This window comes from Podarcis pityusensis (assembly GCF_964106645.2).
Source record: "Podarcis pityusensis genome assembly, chromosome: 10".
NCBI lineage: Eukaryota > Metazoa > Chordata > Lepidosauria > Squamata > Lacertidae > Podarcis > Podarcis pityusensis.
Window position 1 is genome coordinate 26,474,828 of NC_138035.1, and position 24,450 is coordinate 26,499,277.

Below are 24,450 nucleotides of genomic sequence, written 5' to 3' on the forward strand. Positions count from 1 at the left end.
ATTAAGACAGCAAAAGACTGTAAGAAGGCCATGGCTATATGAGAGCTTAAAAGGAGCTCTTCATCTGGGATACCTTGACTAGCATGATTGCAGATATTGGAAAATTTCAGTTTACTGCTCCATGCTGTTCAACCACTCTCTAACAAAGACTCCTAAAAGCATTTATTAAAGCAGAAACATCCTGTTCCTTTTTGTTAAGGATCTTTGTAAAAAAAATTCTGAGTGTCTTCCAGATGTTTGACTTTTAATTGGTTTGTATGTGGATATTATTTTTAGAATGAGTAGCCAGACTGAAACAAAGAGATAGAACAGAGAAATATTTAGACTTAAAATGCTGTAGAAATTAATTGCCATTCAAGGTGGCAACCCTCCACTGAGGGTCTTAAACTGTAAATGAGGTATTGTGATCACAGTATTGTCTGGTTACATATGCTTAGTCCTACTGGGGATAAAAGAAATGTAACGTTCAGAATTGATGTGGCTGATTTTAAAAGCATCCTCACTGATCCAAGCTTACTTAGTTCTCTCTGGTACTGAGTGCCTGCTTATTTTGTGTGCTTAGGTATAAAGCTTTCAAAAAAGTGAAAACCCAGGCTGGTTGATGGATAGGAAGAGGGGTGCTTAGAATCCAAAACTCCCAGCACTCTTAAGGAGTGTGGCAATCCTAATAATAGGATGTTAAAATTATGCAACTGTGACACTACAGGGCTATTTCCTTAAGACATTGTTTTGAAAGCTTTTATTTGTCAACTTACTGAAAACTGATACAGAATGACCTGGTGGGTTTATCTTTCTTTTGGTTAGTATATTGCACTCAGTATCAGCAACACTGTTAACAGCAGCATCTTCAAGTTAAGTTTCTGATAAGATGGTGTCCAATTTGGTGGAGAAACTTGCAATCCCATTACTCATTGAGTTCCATGTTTTAAAAAATTCATTTAAACTGAAAGAAGTAGGGTGTGAATAAAAATCCATTTTGAGTATCAATTACATTCAGTGTTCTCCAAGTATAAAAAGTCACCCAACCTCTTTCATCTCAAACTCCCATGTGGCATTCTTAAATACATTCCAGAAATTAATCTTCAATGTTTAAAGGAGCAACTGGATTAAATATTGGCCTCTCCTTTTTTTCTTGTATCTTTCCGTAAGTAACTTCAAAATCCTTTTTTGTCCCATTCAGGTATTCTAGAGTTCTGCCTTTTAGACTGTATCCTATGGCATCTAGTTTTTTAATCCTATATTGCACTATTTCTGCTGACAGTTCTAACACTGCAGGTGTTTGTTTAATTTGGTCCACAGAAATTCCCACCTTCAATAGCCCCTCCAGTCTTTCTTCCAGAACTGGAACTGAGTAGTAGAGAAGGGCAGGGCATTTTATTATTAGCTCTTTTAACTCTTGATCACTGCATTTGAAGATGTTCTTGGAGAACAGCAGGCTATTCTGCATGCTACTAGGGTTAAGTTGAAAAACAAAGCCCTTCAGCTTGGATAGCAGACTCAAAACTTCAAAGTCAGTGAATTTGTTCTTCTGAAAAAAACCCAAATTTTCTTCAACAGCAGCCGAAGAATTTAACAAAATAAATGGGTTTTGACTCAGTAATTTCATCATCCAGTTCTTCATATTCTCCTGTGAACCTCCTAGCCTTATATAGTTACTTTGTAGGGTTTCTATCATATGCTTGTTCTTTGCAACAGGATTATAAAAAATATTTGATGCACTTGTTAGGAGCCGGCTGATAACCGCATTTTTCAGTCCCAGATCTTTGAAGAACCTAACATTGGCTTTCTGGTTTTCATAGTTTTTAACTGTAAAAAAGGAGTCTGGGAACCGTTTTATTAATTCAACTAGTTGTTTTTCATTTTGGCAGACTGATAACCACAATTCTCTCTGATAATGGATATCTGTAGGGCTACAAAGAATTGCCTCAGGACAGCGTTCAAAAATATATGCCACAGAACTCTTGTCAGCTCCCATTTCTTGCAAAATCTTAGCTGTTTCCTTGACGTGTGTCACCTCTTTTGAGAGCACCCATGGCTTTAGCCTACGGATCTTCTTGATATCCACAGATAGCTCATAGAGGCTTTGTACAGTGGCCTTGTTCTCTCCAGCAGCAACATCAGATGTATATCTAAAATGCAGTAAAAAGTTTCTGTTTTGTCTTTGATTCCATAAGGCTGAAAGAGCTGTCAACAGCAGGCGAGGCTGAGATCGCATAAATAGATTTGGAGCAACGTGGGTCATTTCAGTTTGTGATTTAGCACTACGTCTGAGAAGGCCTGAAAGAATGAAAGCATTTGAGATAATATTAATGCTGTGCCTGTTCAACTTTTTTTTTTGGGGGGGGGGGGAGAACAAGAAAACAATCTTTTCCCCACTTAGGGGATTTCTGCTCCTGTTTAACAACAGTCTTTCCAGGCTGTAATTATGCTCCACTCTGTGTCAGCTGCATTCAAATATTCATATTTAAATAATGGGCATGCTGTGAAGTACTTTGCACCTTCTGTCTCAGCCAGATATAAATGATAAACGACTGTTAATCTGTAGCAGAATTTATGTTAGTAGGTCAACAGAAACTTGCAATGCAAGAGGCTGGGTGCCTGTTGCTACACCTCCTGAGACCTAATAGGGGGTAAAATAAAACCGCACGCTTTAACTGCCGGAGGAATTGATCAAGAGGACCAAGGAATGGATGGGAAAGCACAACCATCTGCTACATCTGTATTGTTAAGGTAAGTGCACCAGTCACCTTCACACACCCATGACAGTTAAATCTATTTGTTTTCATTTTTTTAAAGGTCCCATTTCACAACCTTACTCTCGCCTATTTTGCAAGGCCTCTATTTTTTCACCATCACAGAAGCAGGTAGAACTTCAGGAGACATGCACTATGTTTTTGGCAAAACTTGAAAAGAGCTTCAGTCCCTTGAAGTACCATGGAGGTAGCCATGTTACTGAAAAACCCTCCCCACAGAGGCTCCCCTATTGTACAACTTTTGTTATATGCTGAAGATGCACCTCTTTTTTATATTGATAGGAGTTTTTTGGGGGGGTCAGTCTGGATGAGGCCCGAGTCCCTTCTAATCCTTGAGATCCTGGATCTGTGCAAGCTTGCCAAACCAGTTCCTTTATCTTTAAGGTTGTAGCAGGAAACACCCCCCCCAATCATTCAGTTTGTACAAACTTCACACACACACACTACATACGCTACGCTTCTTTATAAATTCATAGAAAATCAACCATACAGCGGATTTCCACTGTTCCACTTTTATTTTACTCCATGAAGGAAGGACTACAAAATGGGAAAGGTTTGATACAGGGCAGCCATAATCCTTGACCATACCAGTACATACACAGGAGCCCTGCCCAGTTGCTATGCCAACCCTGATGGTCTCAGACAGAAGACCAAAAGAACAGTGATTGGATTCCCCCTTTATATGTCCAGCTGTCATTTGTCAACAACAAATTGTCGCTGTTTTTTGTGTTGAATATATGCTATATGGTAATTTATGGACCTAACAGGTATCTAAAGCCATTTGCACATAACAGAATACGTATTTTATCAAAGTAATTGTTGAACTGAAATGCAATTAAGGAGAAGCATATTAATAGTGAAATAATTATTAAGCCCTAACTTAAAATGATTGGGGGCCCATTACTTACATCACAGGAGCCTACACAACACAAAACACGGTTGCTGTATGTAGGTTTTATTTTATTTGTTTTTTGTCTTATATTTTGGAAATGTACATCCTGGTTGTTTTTTCCATTTTGGGGGCCCCCCCAAGAGAGTGGGGCCCTAAGCTATAGCTTGTTTAGCTGATACGTAAATCCGGCACTGAACTGGTGGCCAGGTGTGTGCCAAACAACGGACTGTCCCTTCCAGCGAGAGATACTTACTAGGTCGGAGCTCAACCCACACACCGCCCTTGCTGGGTGACCGTCTGTTTCCCTTCCGTAAAGCTGCTGCGGCCGGGCTTTGCTGCTGCCTCCGCCATTCCCTCCAGATCAGGCCTCGGCGATCCCTTGGGCGCTTGACATTGCACTGCCCCGTCCGGGATCCCCATCCTCAGTGCAGACCCCGCGCGCGCGGCAGCTCCTCCGGGCCTAAAGCGCGAGGGGAGATCCGGAAGCGCAGCAAAGGGGCGTCTGCATTTCCACCAATGGAGAGGCGGCAGTAACAGCTACCCGGGCACGCTTCTTGGCCATACCATTCATTGTGCGAGGCAGAGGGAGGGGTGTAATGCTGGCGGAGCGAACCATTTCCACTTTTGCAACTCGGGTTGGTGGCAAGCCAGAGGAGTGATTTGAAACGGATTTGTTGATGTTGTGATTTTTTAAAAAAGGAAAAATAAGCACAAGAAGAACACACCGTTCCCTGCAACCACCACTTTTCCATAATAACCGCAAAGGACAGAAACACTTATTTGCAAAAGAGTGGGAGAAACTGAGATACTTATTCACAGCATACATTTTTAAAGCACATTTCTACCACTTTTAACACTCATGGCTTTCCCCCAAAGAGTGTTGGAAACTGTAGTGTATGTAATGCCCAGCACCCTCAAAAAGCTACCGTTCCCAGGACTCTTCTGGGAGAGCTGTTTAAGTGAGCATTGGCATGGACTGACATTTATTCAGCAGCAAGTTTTGAAATTTGAAATGGTGCAAAGTGGACAATGGCTTCACTTGGACCGGTTAATTGATGAAACTCCCTTCATCTGATTGTCAATCTTGACTGACACCAGCACAAATAGAATACATTCCTTCCTGAAGCCATGAAGCACGCAGTTTAGTATGCAAACTAAACATAAAAGTAAATGTTAATATAACTGCCTAATTTTTAAGAAGTAGGAGAGGTTCTTTTTACATAATTTTAAGCTAGATCAGTAACGCAGTAGTCAAAATACTACAGGTATACATTCTAATTATTATAAAAGCAACTTGCAGGAAACTGCATCACGTGGAAATCTTAAAAAGAAACAAAACTTTTCAGGTGTGGAAACATGTCATTAAAAGCACACTCAGGCAACACTAACACCACCTTGCACTTAACGTCATAACAAGCACCATATGATTAGCAAATTACAGGGTTTGTTATACTCCTAGCTTTCAAAGACATTAGATGCTTTGGATTTCTTTCTTGCTTCATGGTACACAATGTTCTGCCAAGCCTTAGTACAGTACTTAGTGCAAAGAGAACTAGTGTGGTCAGGGCCGGATTTAGGTTTGATGAGGCCCTAAGCTACTGAAGGTAATGGGGCCCTTTATATGTCCAGCTGTCCAGCTGTCCTTTGGGAATAACAATTTGTCACTGTTTTTGAAATGCAATTAAGAAGAAGGCTATTAATAGTGAAATACAACTAAGAAGAAGGATATTAATAGTGAAATAATTATTAAGCTCTAACTGTATGTAGGTTTTATTTTATTTGTTTTTTATCTTATACAGTATTTTGGAAATGTACATCCAGGGTTTTTTTCCCTTTAATTTTTTTTGGGCCCCCAAGAGAGTGGGCCCCTAAACTATAGCTTGTTTAGCTTATATACATAAATCTGGCACTGAGTGTGGTACAACTATGCTTCTTCAAGAGTTCTTTCACATTTTCCTATTATTTCCAATAGACTAGCATACAGGAAGTCAGGGAAATAAGGAAAGGTTGGATATATTTCCCCCCTTTTCTTTCATGGGGTTCCTACTAAGGGCTGCATTTCAGCTGGCTGAAGATCTTTTGTTAAATTTCAGTGAGTTTTGCGAGTTGAATTTATCCTATTAGTGTCTGTTCAATGACTGTCAGCAGACCTCAATGAATTGGGTGTTTTTCTATGTACAGTGGTACCTCGGGTTAAGAACTTAATTTGTTCTGGAGGTCCGTTCCTAACCTGAAACTGTTCTTAATCTGAGGTATCACTTTAGCTAATGGGGCCTCTTGTTGCCGCCGCGGCGAGATTTGTGTTCTTATCCTGAGGTAAAGTTCTTAACCCGAGGTACTACTTCTGGGTTAGCAGAGTCTGTAACCTGAAGCTTCTGTAACCTGAAGCGGCTGTAACCCGAGGTACCACTGTACTGCTGCTTTTCTTCCAGGGGTGGGAAGGTGCTTGTATTTGCGTATATATGGCTTAACACAGCTGCCTACATTTTTAGACTCTCCATAGGGGTGTGGCTATGACAGACATCAAAAGGGGCAGAACTGCCAAGAGCTAGTGGTCATGGATTGTAGCAGAAATATGGAAATCGCATTGTTGTTTTAACATGTAAATTTCATTATCAAACACTGCTATGTTGGGTGCTATTCCACTGCGCAGCTCTGAAATAATTTTACACTGAGGAAAGAACCATGCATACAATCAGAACTTTGTTGTTCTTTTTGCTCAGCAATTCCCTCTGTTCCTCAGTTTAACTAGTGGTGTGTCTTATCAGCAAGTATTCTATTGTTATTATGGGCTGCATGGGGTGTCCCACCAACTGTTGTTTCTTAGGAAAGGGAAGGCCTTTCCCCAAATGGTGGGTTCCCCAAATGTTGGGTTGTTTGAACAAATCACACATTAATATGGCCTAGGACCCTCCTACCTACAAGACCGCCTCTCCTGCTATGGTCCACGGAGGACCTTACGGTCTTCAAATAAAAACATATTGGAGATCCCGGGCCACAGGGAGGTTAGGCTGGCCTCAACCAGAGCCAGGGCTTTTTTGGCCGTGGCCCCGATCTGGTGGAACACTCTGTCACAAGAGACCAGGGCCCTGCGGGACTTGACATCTTTCCGCAGGGCCTGCAAGACAGAGCTGTTCCACCAGGCCTTTGGCCAGGGCACAGCCTGACCCCCTCCTTTGTTAACCCTCACAGAACTCTAGCCTAATGGTTGCCATTAATTTGATTTTGAATTGATTTTAGAATGAGTTGATTTTAGATTGCATTTCAATTAATTGATTGGGATTTTATGTAAATTGTGTTTCTTTTATTGTTGTTAGCCGCTCTGAGCTTGGCTTCGGCTGGGGAGGGCAGGATATAAATAAAATTTTATTATTATTTATTATTATTATTAATCTGTGTGAATGAAGGCATAGTTGCAATTAGACCTCTCAAAGATCTAGCATTACTGTATTTGGGAGGGGTTTATTGTGGCAAAGATAACAATAAAAGGGATCTGAATTGTTTTGAAGAAGTGTATTGTGTCTGAGAAGTGCTCCGATTCCATTTGTATCAGTGATTCATTATGCCACAGTTTGGACTTTTTTGAAGTGTGTTATGGCAAAAGACATTATGAAAAAATAAATTTTGAAAAAATAAAACACACTTACTTAATGCTCAGTGAAGTTCTGCAACGCTGGCTGCCAGACGTTTGCTTCAGTACAAACTGTTGGCATCTTAAAGACCTTCACACACATACGTGGTTTAAATTCTGCAACACACTGGTGAGTATTCAGCCTTCATTTTGGAATCCCTGGCCTATAATGAAGAAGTAACTTTCTCACCTGTAATCTGCCTTCTTTTGCATAAGGAAAGGAAAGGTATGGTAGCATTCTAGAACAAGTGTTATCCTCCCATCTACTTAAGCATCCCTCTGGACATCTTTTTTATTGTGCATTCATTATTATTTGTGCTTGTGATGGTATCTGGGTGGTTATACCTGATCTTGCCTTGCATAATGTTTGCACCTGCAAACATTTTGAGGTAGACACACAGTGCTTCATTCACATTCCTCCACTGCGTTAGGCTTATGGAGAAACCCTTCCCTTGGCTATTAAAGGAATGTCTTTCAAGTAGAGGTCTACCCTTAAAGACAGTGGGCCATGCTCTCTCTCTTGAATTCCTCAGTTCCTTTTCTGTATCTGCATGGTACTTTTGAAGGGGATGGAGGTAGATTACATCTAGCACACATCTAACTCCAGTGGTCAGCCTGTGCCTGCAACTTCATCCTACTGTAGTGACACATGTGTCACTATTAATCCGTGCCAACTGCAGAATGAGCAACCATAGGCTTTGCAGTCCATGATACCAGCAGCTAAGTCTCCAAACATGTGGAAAACTGCAAAACTTGCACATTTTTAAACTGCTGATGCAATTTGTTATTTGATTGTATTTACTGTATTTTATGCTGTACCTCACCCCGAGAGACAAAACTGAAGATCAGCTAATATTTTTTTCAATAAATAATGCAGTACCTACATTCTTAAGATACACAATCTTCATATGCCCCAGCTTCAAATTTAGCATAAAAGTGAAAATGTAGGAAGCTGTGGTTGAAGAAGCCCTGAATTGTTAAAAATACAGGTCCGTCTTTTTATAGGATTAGTTTCCTATGAAAGAGGGAGCACTGGAGATTTGTGGTGTCTTTGTAGTAATCCACTTAATTGCAAGTGAATATGCTGAGCAGGTCAAGCACACAGTTAATACTAGATTCCCAGCGACATTATTTTGGCCCTATAAAACCTACACCACCTTATAGTGTATTAAACAGAAGCTGTCTGCAACCCCCTCCCTCTCCCAAGCCTCTTAGGTACTGTTAGACCAGGCATGCTTCCAAAGTGGGTGTGACCCAAGGTGGCTTGGATGTGAACACCTATATACCTCATTATCATGAAACCAAAGTCCCTAAGGCAAACTCTCTTCACATAATGTTAAAGATATTATTCTGTTGCACAATCATCTGGATGTGCCATAGGCTGCGTACACACTAAACCTAGAAAACACATTTGAAGGGTATTCTTTCCCTCAAAGAATTCTGAGCACTGTAGTTTGTTAGGAGCTGCTGGGAATTGTAACTCTGTGAAGGGTAAACTAACAGTGCCCAAAATTCTTCGCAGAAAAGAATGTGTTTCAAATGCTTTGTGCGTATACAACCCTTGTTTTCAAATTCCCACTAAATCAGCACCTCAACTTACTGACATACATTTAAAGGTTCCCCCAAAGAATCCAGGCAACTGTTGTGTAGTAAGGGTACTGGAAATTGTAGTTTTGTGAGGGGCAAAGCTACAGACCCCATGATTCTCTAAGTCTAATAAGGGAAGTCATGTGTTTAAATGCATGGTATCTTCAAGTGGCTTTGAAAGCAGATATTCTGAGAAAAAATGCACTCTGGGAAAAGTATGTGAATTAATAGTTTTGCTTGCAGCTACTTTCCAAATGGTGTAGAATAGCAAGTTTTTTTAAAGGCTTCTGCGTAGTAAGAAATGACAGGGTATGGGTTTATTTTGGTGCAAAGTGGATGAAAATGCAGGATAGCCTTGACTAATCTAAAGTCTGTCTAATCTAATGTTGTTGGCATAGGAGATACTTCCTATTTCTGTCTAGCTTGTTCAGAGCAAGATTAGGGTATCCACTTTATCAAATATAGACTTTTTCATTTATGAAGTTAGGCTTTGGAGAGGGAATGAGCAATTTATCCCATCAAACTGGCTTTCTCCTGTCCCATTATGGAAGCTGTGAGGGGAGAAAGTAGGACAATGGTTCCACTCTTGCAACCACATTACTGTTATTTTATTATGTTGTAATTGTTTTTGTTGTGCTATTGTCTCCCTTTCTCTGTGGAGTGTGATAGAGTTGGAGAGCCATTAGATGCTCCAGATTACCGAGGCAGTGTAAACAGTACAGTTTCCAAACAGGAGCCATGAAATGTTCCCACACGAGAGTAATCTGCATGGTAGAAATAAGTACCAAAACCCGCCTTCCCATCTGTGTCTCCTCATTTGCCTCAGCATCTCCGTCAGTGCTGCAGGTCCTTGGCAGCCAGGGACTGGCCTAGAGGGGCTCTCAGATGACATAATCTGGGTTATCGAGAGAGTTTATGCTTTTTGTAAAAACACGCCAGCAATGTACATCGAAGGTCTTGAAACTATCTTTGGAGAAAGGTCTGCAAAAGTCCATTTCCAATCCACAATTACCAACTCTCAAATGCATCCTCATATTGGTGGGCGAACCTTTAAGTGAACTGGCACTGATAAATAAAGCACGAGCAGAGGTGGGGGTTTTTTGCCCTACGGAAGAGGTTCTGAGTTTTTATTTGACTGTAGAGCGTGGCGAACTAAGTAATAATATTTAAATTAAAATGCAGCGCCTGACGCGGACCGTAACAGTAGCAGGGCGGAAGCACCGCTGCGAGGTGACAGGGAGGCCGCAGCCGCCTCACGCACTTCAGTTACATAACGACGACTTCTCCAAGGTTCGCAGCGCTGCCTCTCGCCGCCCGCGCGCTCCAGGCCGCCCCCGTCGCCATCCGTGCGAGCGGAAGGACCCGAACGGCGCGCGCGCCCACGCCTCACCCATGTGTTGCAAACACGAGCCGCGCACGGGCTGGCCCAGGCGGCTGCAATAAAAGCGGGGACGGGGACGGGGAGTAGAGACACCAGTGCGCGCACCCCGTGCGTACGTGCACGCGCGCATATGTAACCCAGCGGCTCCGGCGCCCGCGCGCATTTACGCGGCTCGCCACGCGCTTAACAGAAACCTCCACCGAAGCCCCGTGCTCATCCGGGACATTCGCGCACGCCCTGAGGGCGTGGCCTGGAGGCCGGTTAACCACGCCCCCTGGCCTCATTTTATGTTTGTCCGTCGACTGAGGGCGGCTCGCGGCTGGAGCTTCGCCGTTTCGGACGAGCTCGTTCCTCCGTGTGTGTGTGTTGACAGTGCTTTAAAGTAAGCCGTTAAGTTTTGTGGCTTTGGTTCTTTCAGCCCCGCGTGGCTCCTGAGCTCTGCGCTGCGCGCGCGCGCGGAGACACCCGCTCCTTCCTTCCCTCCCTCCCTCCGCCCGCCAGAAACCCGTAAACACATTTCAGAAACGTGAGGCGGCCGGAGGTCACGTGCCGCGCGGGCAGCCAATGGGGAGGAGGGGGCGGCGCTGGGCGGCTCCTGTAGTGCAGGGTTGCTGCGTAGAGTCACAGGGCGGGCGGCGAGGAGAGCGGCGGCCGGTTTGTGGCTGCGTGTGAGGGGGAAAAACCCAGGAGAGGAACTAACCGCTGTCCGTTCAGCTGGAGCCGGGTCTGCGTCGAACTCCGCGGAGCTCTTCGAACCCCCCTCCATCTCCTAACCGCCGACTGCGTGGAGCGGGCGCGGGGCTGAGGAAAGAAGGGGTAATGCGTTTCTCGCTGGAGGCCATCGCCACTGCTACTGGAGCTGCCGCCGCCTCCACAGCCGCAGCTGCCGCCTCCACCGGGTCCTAAAGCCGCCGCTGCCTACGGCCCCCCGCTCCCCTTAGCTCCCCTGTTCCTTCTTCTGTATAACCCCCCCTGAGGGTGTTTTCCCTCAGTGGCGGGACCCCGGCTCGGCATGAGCCGCGACGCCGACTTCATTTATTCCTGAACAGCCGGCAGCTCTTCCCTCCGACTTATCTTCCCCCACCCGCCGCCTCAACATCCACCGGCCTCCGCCGCCAGGAGAACCTGTGAGGGGAGTAACCGGGCGCCCCTCGGAAGATGGGGGTGAACGCGGTGCACTGGTTCCGCAAGGGGCTCCGGCTCCACGACAACCCGGCGCTGAGGGAAGTCATCCAAGGCGCCGACACGGTGCGCTGCGTCTACATCCTGGACCCCTGGTTCGCGGGCTCCTCCAACGTGGGGATCAACCGGTGGAGGTCAGTGAATGAGTGAGCGCGAGGATGCGGCTCTTTTTTTATTTAGCCGGTCGGTTTTTATAAATCCCCATTCAGAAGGTTCCCGGTTGCGGGTAGGAATGGGGGGGGGGGGGAGGAAATGGGAGAGGTTTGGGCGTCGTCTGCGCACGCGCGTTGGCCGCTGGTTATACAACGCCGTTTCAGGTACTATGTAACGCCGGTGAAATCAATCTTGACGTCCTGGCACTCGGAGCTAATGAAACGACGGCGCACTTCGGCCACCCGCTTATGTTCTCAGCATGACTTGATTTTTAAAGCTTGCCATTTCCCATGGGAACGGATTGCGTCGTTAACTTCTTAAGCAACTGCGCTTCTCTCACTGCATGCAAAAGAGTGTTTATTTAAAGCGATGAATAAATTCTAGCCCATGTTGGTGTTGTCAAAAGGATTTTTGAGAACTCAGAAAAATTGTATAGTTTAATACTTGTACAAACAAAGCTGGCCCAATTAAAAAACAAATAAAAACCCACTAAACCTTACCTCTGTTTCCTGTTCTCCAGCCGAACAGGGTAACAGATATTTGTGAAAGGCTCCAAAAGTTATACCCATTACATGTTTGTCACTGTCCGCTTTAAAGATGTAATCTTGAGTCTTAGCTTTCACTTTAATGCCCTTGCTGTGCAACAGAGGCTTTGCCATCCTAGGTTATATATGTGTGGCCATGATGCTCACCTTCCTCTTTCTAGCTATGACCTACTCCTAATTATGCCCTTTCCAGCCTCTTCCTTGTACTTGCAGTTCCTTCTGTTGCTGTGCAAAGCAAGACATAACCTCACTTGGATATTTCGCAAGCAGTGTTATGCTCATTTTCCAACCACAGACATTGTGAGGCTAAGAGGCCTACTAAAAGTTGCTTCGAATCAATAAAACATTGGGGAAATTTGTGTATATTTGTATGTAGCTGTTCCAAATGGTGCTGAAAAATTAGGCAATGAGAGCTGTATCTGACTTTTTTTTGGTGAGTTCAAACTTAATAGGTTAGTTCTTGTCACAAAAACACTGTTCAAAACTGGTGTCTGGTCAGTAGCAAAGGTAGACAAATGATATGGACTACTTTGACATTCGTGGAACACAATAAAGATGAAGAGGATTATCAATTGCTGTAAGGAGTGTGCAGGTCTTTCAAAGGAAGCTTCTTAGTTGCATTCTGAACTAATTAAACCAGTTTATTGTGAACCAGAACTGCTAGATATCCACATGTGTTCCATGGCTAATTCACAGATAACTAGAAAACTTGGTACATAATGCTGCTGGGCAACTTTTACTTGAAGTAGAACTGATGTGGGGGCAGGGACGGGAGTCTAGTCTAGTCTTCTAGTTTATATTATGCTACTTACTATGCAGTATGGTTGGTAGCAATTTCTTGGTCATGGCAGATAGTAAATATTTCTGCCAGGGCCTCTTTTGGGTCTGGATTTAAGCTGCTAAAGGTATGTTGCCATCTGTTCACCATTTTAAAAATTGTGATTTTAGAAGTCAAAAATAGGGTATTGAATGAATACTTGGTAAAATATATCAACACTGTATAGTAGGCACAAGGAAATACTAGTGGAGATGCTTAAAACTGTAAGATGTAAGGAAAATGCATAGTACACTTGTGAATGAATTTTGTCTATTGCTGCCATACTGACATGCCAGATGCCTTGCGTGGTGTTACTGACCTCCTTTCTCTTGTCCCCATTCCTGGTGCATTTGTTATAGTTCTCATAATGTAAAAGCTTTAAAGTTGAGTTTGAGTTTCTTTGTGTAATGTTTTTAATGCACCTTATTTCTTAGCTAACAAGTTGTTCAAGACGAAAGTGGCTCAGAATATTTGTGACAGATCCTGTGTACTTCATTCTGCAGTGTGTTGTTGTAGTAAGACTTCTGTGAATCTTGCTTTGAATTAAGTGGCTAGCTTTCATTTGGATGCTGTTATGGGAGTCAGAACAGTTTTAGAATTTCTCAAGTTTTGCATTAAATCAACATTGAGATAGTATATTAATTTAAAACTCTACTTTGAGACATATTAAGTGAAGTGAGTCATACATGGCAATAAATATTTCAAAAAAGAAACCAATAATCATCATTTCAAAACTTTTTAATTGCCAGGGGTAGTAGATAAAGGCAACGTGAAGCATTCTCTTTTTTGTTTTTGAACTCTGGTAAAATGCAATACCAGTTATTGGTTAAACAATTAGCCCCAACAAAAGGATTTCATAGGTTGGGGCTTATCAGTTATTTTTTAAAAGATTAGATCTAGGCCAGAAGTGTACTTAATTCTTAAAAGAAAATAATATTGTAGTCACTTGTTAAAATGCTTAGGAGGCTGGTTAGACATATATCATGGGGCCATTTCTATCATTAGTCCCAGGGGCCTTCAGTGTCTTGTTCTTTAGTTAGCTAGCTTGCAAGACTTAAGGTTTTTTGAAGTTCTAATAAAGGTATTGCCTGATAGTGGATTTTTGATTTTTTTTATTTAACCAACAAAACTTCACATGCTTTTATTGTCTCTTTGATTTGTCACTGTATACCCGAGGTAAGCATTACCATCATCAAAATTGAGTGCCTTATGAATGTTGCCTTGGGTCCTGCAGTTGAGGAAAGAATCACAGAATCACAGAACTGTAGAGTTTGTTGGAGTATAAATAAATAAAAGTTAACGGGTAGTGGCATCATAATTTGAGTTAAGGAAATTCATTGTGACAGCGTAACTGGAGGAAGTAGATAGAACAGCCTTTCTTCAACATGCTGCCCTCCAAATGTTTTGGATTCAGGTTTCATCATCCCAGACAGTGTGTCATGCTGATTGAGGCTGATGGGAGTTGGAATTTGGATCATTTGGAGGGCACCAGGTTGGGAAAGCTTAAATAGAACACTGGACTTCTGTCTCAGCTAGCCACAGATTCAGTGACTTGCCCATTTGTAAAATGAAAGGAGGGGAGCATTTGCAGCGGGTGCTGTAAATATGAATTAAGAATGAGTTGAGAACTGAAAGGTTCCACTACATAAATACAATATATTGTAACTTTGTGTAGTAGCAAACAAACATAACTGCTACTGCTGTATTACTTAAATTAGTCTTCTTGGAAGTGTATGTATGCCTTGTTCTGGGCAATATAATCATTTGTAGACATGTTTTAAAATTACAGTGGAACCTCGGGTTACGTACTGTCCTCCTTACGAATACTTCGGGTAACGAGCTCCACTAACCTGGAAGTAGATGCTCCTGGTAGCGAACTATGCCCCAGGATTCAAGCGGAAGTTGTGGCACGGCTGCAGCAGGATGCCCCATTAGCAAAAGCGTGCCTCAGGTTGAGAACAGTTTTGGCTTAAGAACAGACCACTGTAAATAAATAAATGTTAACCTTGATCAGATATGTAATTTTATTTTTTGCATTTGGAACAAGAATCTTTCAAACATGTTTTTAATTGATTTCCCTCTGCAAGAGTCATGTTGTGTTTTAACCCATGTTTTCTGAAATGGGTGCATGATTCTGGTGTAGAGCAGGGAGTATATTCACTATATTTTGATGACAATACGTTAAATGAATGGCTTCCCTACTCCCCCTGAAAATCCCCTCGTAAAGCAAATAGAACCCAGTTCCTGGAATCCTCAGGAGGAAAGAGTGCTGTTGTGCTCAGGTCCTACTTGCAGGCTTCCATATGCATCAGGATGGCCACTGTGAGAACAGGATGCTGGACTAGGTGGATCACTGGCCTGATCCAGCAGGGCTATTCTTACGTTTTTGTGTAAATATAGTGGGTATAAGAGGAATCTGGTGGAACGGGGATAATCATTCAGGGCTCTCCCGAATACACAGAGCGATGAAATGTGTCTTAAGTGTGGTTAAGCACTGCATGTCAAGGAGGGCATAGAAGTCAATCTAGAAAAGGTGCAGACTCCTCCACAGAAGCAAGGTTTGAAAAATAATGTCATAATGGAGACATATTATCATGCTCCTCCCCCCCATCAAGTTGAACTTGAAATGGAGAAATAAATCAGAGGGATCCAAAGTGTTAATAGTGGGTGATATTGCATAGAGTTATATAATGACAAAGAGACAACATTTCTAGATACCCTAAATGACTGATTTTTTAAAACAGTTGGCTAGGGAATGAGTGGGGCATGGAGCTGGAATTGTGTTGACGAGGACCTAGAGCAAGATGTAAGTGTTGCTAAACTAAGGGGAACAGTGACCACAGTAATATGAAATTCAATATACATATAACTGGAAAATTGCCAGTAGAAATCCAAGGTTCTGTATACACTATATCTTTAAAGCACATTCTTTCCCTCAAAGAATTCTGGGCACTGTAATGAGGAGTTGATGGGAGTTGTAACTCTGTGAGGGCTGAGCTACAGCGCCCAGAATTCTTTGAGAGAAAGAATGTGTTTTGAACATTCTTTAAAACTATAGTGTGTACACAGTTCAAAACAGTCACATTTGACTTCGAAAAGTAAACTTATTTTAAAAATGATTATGACAGGGAGAGTCAAGAGAATCTCATCTCTTTTAAAAGCTTGGAGGTTATTTAAAGCCATGGCAATAGAACATATGCTACAGATTCAGGGGCAAGAAGGCACCCCCCCCCCCGAAAATTGAATAAGAGAACATGAAAGCAAAAAGAAGCAAAATATTATGCAAAAGAGGGAAGCAGAGGGAAGGAATTGAGTATATTGTTAGATACATTCAATAATGTATAACTTGTTCCTAACATTAGCTTCTATACTAGAGGGCTGGAAAGTAGCTAATTGAACATCCAGGAAGTTACCAGCTAATTATAACAACAGTTCTGTATAAATGGGTAGAAAGCACTATCAAATTATCAAACAAGCTTCTGCCCTGCTAACATTTTTTGAGAGAATCAAGAACTGAAAGGATAGGGAAGATCAAAATGATCAGGAGGCTGGAGTATAGTGCCCACAAGGGGACTATACTGGCCTGGTTTCCATGACATGGTAAACCAGACTGACTTCCTGGAGTTGTATGGGCTCCTGGAGAGAAGCTCTAAACTGCGTTGCTCCTCCCCAGTCTTGAATAGTCCCATGGTGAGCTAAGCAAAAGTTTGACTTAGCTAGCAGTTTTAATCCAGTGCTGTGGTTAAGCACTCGCCTCGCTAACCATGAATTGTAGCCTAGGGTTATTCCTGTATTGCATGTGGACAAGGCTGTTTTGGGAGGGAAGAATTGTTCAATATGGCTCCAAATTTGCGTACTGGCCCAGTGTAACAACATGCTATAGTCTGAATATGAATGAGCTGACATGAACTGCAGGCCCACTTGCCAACCTCTTTCCCTTTTTACTCCATGAGAAATGATATAAAGCTTGTATTACTGGTTAGCAACATATTGTTTGTTGCTGCACCCAAACTGGCAAGGAGTTGTTTATTCACATTACAGATTGCTAACAAGCCAGAATACCAAGCCAGGACTGAAGTCTGTCTTGTGTTATTTGCTTCCTACATTTTTATCTCTAGTGTTTTAACCCTTATCTTAAATTGCTTTCAGCACTCTTAAAATAGTCTACAAGTAAAACACATAACTGTTTAAATGTGGAACAGTATTCAGTAACCACAGATTTAATAGGTATAAGCTTTTTACTTACAAGTATGTGTGGTCACCTGTGGAATAGCCTGTTGTTAGGCCTTCTCTGCACTTATTTATTTATTTATTTATTTATTTATTTATTTATTTATGCATACATACATATACCACTTGATTGGGAAAAAATATTAAAGTGGTTTAGAAAAATATAAAACAAATTTGAGAAAAAATCATAACCATATTGAGTTACTCTGTTTCTGTCTGGTGGCACTGGTTTACTTTACTTTCATATTGACTAGGCATCAGCAAAAAGGTCATTATGTGCTTCAGATTATAGTAATTGAAGGAATCCCTAAAATTCTAAGAAATTCTCATTGTGATTCACTCTCTAGGCTTCGGGCAAATTTCCATCTCTCTCTCTCCCCCCCCCCCCCCACATTTATTAGTCACTTGTTACCCAAAGGTTGAGGGACGCGGGTGGTGCTGTGGGTTAAACCACAGAGCCTAGGACTTGCCGATCAGAAGGTCGGCGGGTCGAATCCCCGCCACGGGGTGAGCTCCCGTTGCTCAGTCCCTGCTCCTGCCAACTTAGCAGTTCGAAAGCACGTCAAAGTGCAAGTAGATAAATAGGTACCGCTCCGGCAGGAAGGTAAACGGCGTTTCCGTGTGCTGCTCTGGTTTGCCAGAAGCGACTTAGTCATGCTGGCCACATGACCCGGAAGCTGTACACTGTCTCCCTCGGCCAATAAAGCGAGATGAGCGCCGCAACCCCAGAGTCTGTCACAACTAAACCTAATGGTCAAGGGTCCCTTTACCTTTACCCAAAGGTCTGTAAGCTACTTACAGCCAAAAAAAGATATACAATACACAATACCATAAGAGGGAAATCATATAATACATCAATATTTCATATAACATAACATCTGGGAGGGGTAGCAAACAGCATTAACAATACTCAAATAACAAAGTCATACTCAGACCCATTAATTAGCAAATAAACAAAACCTCAAGCTTCCCCAGTCCAAAAATCATTCACATAAAAACAACACCCTCCTCCCCATTTTAACCGCTGTACTCCACTCAGAAGTATGGTGTCAACACCATCTGTTAGAAATCAGTGGGTGGGTCCAGTGTCTTCCAGGGGTGATCTGGCATCTCTCCTCTCCCTTCATGGGGAGAAAGGTAGAAAGCAAAGCAGGAAGATGGTAATGAGAGTTTAACCTGCTTTGCAGTTGACCGGGTCACTGCTCCTCTCCTGTTGTTGGTGAGGGAGTGGTGGGTGATTGTAATCATAACCACTATATAACTACAGGCCATGGAGGTCAGATGAACAGTTCATACAAGCACTACTTCCAGCTTGGGCAAGAGGGGACAGACAGTCATGGTGCTGTTGCACTTGTAAACTCTGTTCTCCTGGTACTCAAGCTACATAACTGTCACTTCAAGAAACAGATTCTGGCAGGTAGAATGTAGGTAGGTAGTTTTCTCTTTCTCTTGGTAATTAACTAAGGTGCTGCCTTTTAGCAATTATTTTGTCTCTTAAGTTGGGATTTAATTTTACTGACTTTATTTCTGGACCAAAAATGTAAATAAATGTTTAGTTGATCAACAAAAGAGTGAAATAAGCCTGTTGAAATCAAAAGGAATTATTTTAGAACATCATGCTTTATCAACCTTATACATGGTGAATGCTGATGAGAGCTTTTGAAACTACAAGACTGACATTCTGAAGCATATTCAGCTCTTCATAGGACAGTTTGATACTGCTGTCTGGGATATCACTTTTAAAAAAAGAAAAATGGCTTCTGTGTAAGATGATAAAATGAACAAAAGCAGTAGCATCATGAGACCTTTATTTGCCTGAATACTTCAGCTAAGACACCATAGACCAGTACAGTTGTATAACTAACTGAATGAGTCATCTGTTAAAGAAGCAAGTGTTTTGAGAACTAAATAATGTCAAGCAGTATATAAAGATTTGGTTATATCGGAGAAGACCAGTTTGTTCAGTTATGTATAAATACAGCATAGTTTGTACAATGATAGTGACACAATGGACTTTCCTTGCAATGAGCAAATGTGTTTACCTGCTATATTCAATGTGATATATAGATGATGGAAGAGTCTGTCCTAGAAACCTTAACCTTTTTATCTGGCATAAATTCTATTTATGATAAGCACATGTACGGTAAATAGACTTCACAGCACTTTTTCTTCCATGAGTTCTTTCTACTGTTAGTTGTCATTGCAATGGACATTCTTAAATAGCATTTTAATTTTCATTAATGGGAATCCAAATATGGAAGATTTTAACTTTAGTTTTTGTGTTTGCTTTTAATTGCATGACTAGAGTAAATGTTCTCACTAGTTTAATTCTCATTCATTGAAGCATTATCAGTTCTGCTTTTCAGGATCATGGATCCTTCCAAGGCAATTTATACCGCATTTTTCACTCCATAGGGCGCACCGGACCATAGAGCGCACCTAGTTTTTTTTGGGGGGGGAGGAAATAAAGGGGAAAAAATTTTATTTCCCCCCCCCCGCCCCAAAGAGCAAAGAAGCCAAGACAGCGAGCGGGATCCATCCCGATGCCTGTCTTGGCTTCCTCTTTAGCTGTGCGCAATGTCTCCAGCCGGGAGAGGCTGCGTGCGGCTTTGGCAGAAGCCAAGACAGCAAGTGGGATGGATCCTGCTCGCTGCCTTGGCTTCGTTTTTAGCCGCGGGGCTGGGGCGGGGGAAGCCCAAGCTTCCCCCTACCCCAGCCCCCAGAACAGGTCCGGGAGCGGCGGCAAGATGGCGTGAAACCTCGCCGCCACTCCCAGAGCTTGCCGGGCTGGGGAAGCCCGAGCTTCCCCCGATCCCAGCCCCCCAGAACAGGTCCAGGAGCAGCGGCAAGATTGCGCGCAACCTCGCCGCCACTCCCGGAGCTTGCGGGGCTGGGGAAGCCCGAGCTTCCCCCAACCCCAGCCCCCGGAACAGGCTGCTATCCGAAAGCCTTCTGAGTGCGGCGGGAACTCCCTCTGGGCTCCAAAGGCTTGCGGATAGCTGCCTGAAGCCTGGGGAGCGCAGCAGGAATTGGCGCTGCGCTCCCCGGACTTCAGGCTTCAGGCTGCTATCCGCAAGCCTTCGGAGCCCGCGGGAACTCCCGCTGCGCTCAGAAGGCTTGCGGCTAGCTGCCTGAAGCCTGGAGAATGAGAGGGGTCGGTGCGCACCGACCCCTCTCCCTCTCCAGGCTTCAGCGTAAGCCTGCATTCGCACACACATTTCCCCTTCATTTTTGGAGGGGAAAAAGTGCGTCCTATAGAGCGAAAAATACGGTACTTAAAATAAAAGGTGGCAGCAATAATGCAACATTGTTAACTACAGAATTGAAATCAATACAATGTTGATATTACTAAATAAAAACAAACCAACAGCAGATGGTATAACCATATGTATTACAGCTACCCCCTCACTCTTAGTACAGTGGTACCTCAGGTTAAGTACTTAATTCGTTCCGGAGGTCCGTTCTTAACCTGAAACTGTTCTTAACCTGAAGCACCACTTTAGGTAATGGGGCCTCCTGCTGCCACCGTGCCGCCGGAGCACGATTTCTGTTCGCATCCTGAAGCAAAGTTCTTAACCCAAGGTACTATTTCTGGGTTAGCGGAGTCTGTAACCTGAAGCATCTGTAACTCGAGATACCACTGTATAGGATACCAGCTTAACCAATTGGAAATGTAGTTTGTAGGATCTGTCTAAAACAAATCTGAACAGCTGTCAGAGAAGGAAGTTCTGTAGATGGGACTGCCACCAAAAATCCTATCTTATATGTCTGCCAGGCTAATTGTACCCACAGCCTCCAAGGCTGATCTTAAGATCTAGGCAGCTTCCTATTTGTAGGTGATCCTTCAATTATCCCAGTCCCAAACCATTAAGGTTTTCAAAGGTCATAACCATCACTTTGAATTGGACCTAAAAATGAACTGGCAACCACTGCAGCTGTTAAACTATTGTAGTTATATGCTCTGAGTACCTCACCCAATCAACATTTGGGCAACGGCATTTTACCCTAGGTGAAGTTTCTGAAGTATCTCCAGAGGCACCCCCACATGGAGTGCTTTGCAGTAGTCAGTCTGGATTTAACCAGGACATCACTAACTGATTCAAGATCAGTTTAATCTAAGTAGAGCTGCTGCTGGTACACCAGCTGAACTTGGTAAAAGGCACTCCTTGTCCCACCATCTGGGCTATAAATGCTAATTATGCTTACTCACCTAAATTCTATGTTATAATTACATTCTATCTAGTGATGTTTCATATTTTCCCAGGTTCAAAAAATAGTGTTTTGTCAGAACTGAAATATGTAATATTGTAACTAGATGCTAACTACAGAAATTTATGTACAAAAATGAGTGTTTCTTACACACACAAAAGTGATTTTGTGACACTGCCTTAGAGAAGTTGAGGGAATTTGGGTGGAAGTGGATTTCCTAGCTCAGTTGATAGACTCCCCCACCCCAATTGTATCAGATCAAAAAAGAGGTAATTAATAGGTAATAAAATTAACATTTTTTGAAAATTGAAAAACTAATGACAAGCAATAAAAACATCTTAATTCGCAAGGTGACCCCCCCATTTTTTTCAAAATAAAAAAAAGGGTGAAATTCCATGTTAGTCATACATTTCAGTAGGTGAGCATTAGTATGTCTTAAGTGGGTATTGCCTACTCTTTATATCAGGCACATCCAAAGTCCGTTTCAGGTGCCTAATCCGGCCCTTCACTTCATCAAATCTGGCCCTCTTTGAAAAAAGTTTGGACACCACTGCTCTATATATGTTGACTTTCAATATTCAGGTTTAACTTCTGTGCATCCAGACTTATGAGCAAAGTTTTTGAGTCCTAGAACTTTCATGATAGAAAATCTGAACTATAGTTTTATTGGGCACTTTGATCCATTATGCCATAAGAAAGGAAGAACTTCTTTAGTCTGTACTGTAGCACTTTGGTCAGTAGCCCTACATAGATATTGTTCTGACTGTTGCCTATAAACGGTAAAAATTACTATTTGTGATACTAGTTTTGATCACATGCATTTGGGAGAATGGAAGAAAACTAGATTGGTTGGCTTCCTTACACTGTATTATATTCTTTCATATTGTGGAAGGCTTTCTTATACTATTTCTTACACCTTTCATAGCACAGTTGTAATTTTAAAATAAGTCTTTTTGAAATTTGAATATTGTGTGTTCAGAGATGTAATTTTTCTGCAAATTATGGCAGATAGTTCAGCTGTGGTACCCTTTTTCTGTTTCAGCAAATGTCTGATTTATTTCTGGCTGGTAATGCAGTGTGATCTCTTCAAAACATTGCAGTGATTAACTTGAAATTCTAGTTATGAAACTGTGTTGTAGCATGATCCTTAAAGTAGGTCATTGTGACGGGAGTAGTCCAAACAGGCTGCTGGTTGCTAGAGCAACGACCTATTTAAGAAGCCCTTTCTGTTGATTCATATTGAAACAATCCTTTAGAAATCATATAAGGAAATGAATTAAAAGCTAACACAGATGGAGAGAAATATTAAGGGTTTGTTATACTGGGTGTCTTTCTCTTCCCCACTCCCTTTCCCCAATCTGTTGGGGACTTTGAAGATTAAATTGTATATGTTCTGTTCTCAAGAGGTTCTCTTTCCATTTAGGCCTCCTTTGCACACTTAGATTGATTATCATTTTTCTTAAAGCATGCATAGTATTGTTTCATTTAATTCTAACTTGATAAACTGTATTACAAATTATTCAGTGTGTCTGTATATTGAGTTTTCATGCAAAGTACTTAGACATTTTAAATAGAACAATGTAATTCTGATTATGTGCAATGAAATAGTTGAATGTTATGTTAATAGCTTGCCTTTTCCTCTGGGAAAGTGAAAATGGCATTTTAACCTTAAAACAATTCTGAAAGAAGTAGCTGAGGCTGAGAGATTATATGTTTGTATCTGTAGTTAGTGAGGAGATTTGATTCTGGATTTCACACATCCAGACTCTAGTCATTGCACTACACTGTAAGTAACACAGAGTAACAAAAACGGATACATACGTATTTGAAAATCTTTGATTGATCAGCAGAGTAATGCTTTGATCAGCTTTCAATGTAGCATTTGTCTACTCTGTAAAAGTTGAAAAGATAGATGCGAGAGCAGGGTAGAAAACACTTCTAGAATCTCAGAAGGGATTGTCAGTAGTGGCAGTGTCTTCCTTTCATCTGTATTAGGTGAACAGAAAAGCTAATAATTAGTTGTGTATTTTTTCTTTGTTTATTTTTGCCCTCTAGATTCACAAACAAAGAACCAGTGTGATCTGAAGTTGAGAATCAGATCAAGATGGAGTGGGGGATCAAATTCTTAAAGCCAATAAGTTCACTTGTGGACCCTGGGCCAATCACTGTCTCGCAGCCTAACCTGTCTCACATGATTGTAGTGAGGATAATATGGAGGGAGGAACCAGTACCCTGCACATCTTCAAAATCTGCTCCTGTGTATTGGGGACCTTCTGGAGCAGATTTGGGGTGGGGAGGAGGAGAAGAGAGTCCTGTTGCATAAACAGATCTTTACTGGTACAGCATTAGATACAGCTGTCTGTGTGCTGCATCTTGAAGCATGTGCTTCTTGGAAGAAGAGGCAGGATATAAAAATTGCAAATGAATAATAAGTGCATAAAGAATATCAGTTGAGCTTGTGCAAATAATATTTTTCATAGCACAAGATATCTAAGAACTATAGGTTATGAATAGTAGCTTTCACCATTCAAAAATTAGAGCATATAATGGAAGTTTGGGGGGTAAATGGGGCTGGGAATGAGAGTCTAGGATCCAGCAGCTATGGGCATCTCTGCCTCTGCTCTAGAAAAGAACCACTTTTGGAGGTTGGCACTGTTTATTTGAAATGAGGTAATTTTGATCAGACTTGGGTGATAATTTTAGAACCGTTCTTTAAAATTGTTAATTTACATTTTAATAAATTCATAAAGTTGTATGGTTGCTATACAGATTATAGGTCACTTTTGACACTTAAGACTGCATACAGACCATCACTACTGTTGAATAAGAACAACTTCCTCTTCCACTTGACTGAAGTACTATGTTCGCAAATAAGATAGGTGTTACATACCGTATTTTTCGCCCCACAGGGCGCACCTAGGTTTTTGGGGGGGGAAATAAAGAAAAAAATCCCCCCCCCAGTGCGGGGGAAACCTGAGCTTCCCCCGACCCCAGCCCCCAGAACAGCCTGCTATCCGCAAGCCTAGGGAGCCCGGCGGGAAGTTGCGCCGGTCTCCCCAGGCTTGCGGAG

General features: G+C 42.3%; 2 protein-coding genes across 5 annotated transcripts in view; one reads left to right on the forward strand and one right to left on the reverse strand.

Moving 5' to 3' along the window:
* Positions 1-724: 724 nt before the first annotated feature.
* Positions 725-4,182, reverse strand: MTERF2 (mitochondrial transcription termination factor 2). Its single transcript, XM_080971786.1, has 2 exons — positions 3,899-4,182; positions 725-2,277 (listed from the first exon to the last, which is right to left on the reverse strand). The coding sequence occupies exon 2, from the start codon at positions 2,240-2,242 to the stop codon at positions 1,076-1,078; it is 1,167 nt and encodes a 388-aa protein (XP_080827912.1). The 5' UTR covers positions 2,243-2,277; positions 3,899-4,182; the 3' UTR covers positions 725-1,075.
* A 6,569-nt stretch (positions 4,183-10,751) lies between these two features.
* Positions 10,752-24,450, forward strand: part of CRY1 (cryptochrome circadian regulator 1) — a 32,107-nt gene continuing 18,408 nt past the window's right edge. Inside the window, exon 1 of one of the 4 annotated variants that reach the window (XM_080971710.1) lies at positions 10,752-11,560. In XM_080971710.1, coding sequence (XP_080827836.1) covers positions 11,403-11,560 — 158 coding nt within the window. In that variant the 5' untranslated portion in view covers positions 10,752-11,402. The remainder of the gene's footprint in view (positions 11,561-24,450) is intronic. The other 3 variants (XM_080971709.1, XM_080971708.1, XM_080971707.1) reach the window with 3 other exon arrangements.

Bases quoted from the DNA above. Each gene is read 5' to 3' on its own strand.
- MTERF2 (XM_080971786.1), bottom strand. From the start codon at position 2,242: ATGACCCACGTTGCTCCAAATCTATTTATGCGATCTCAGCCTCGCCTG.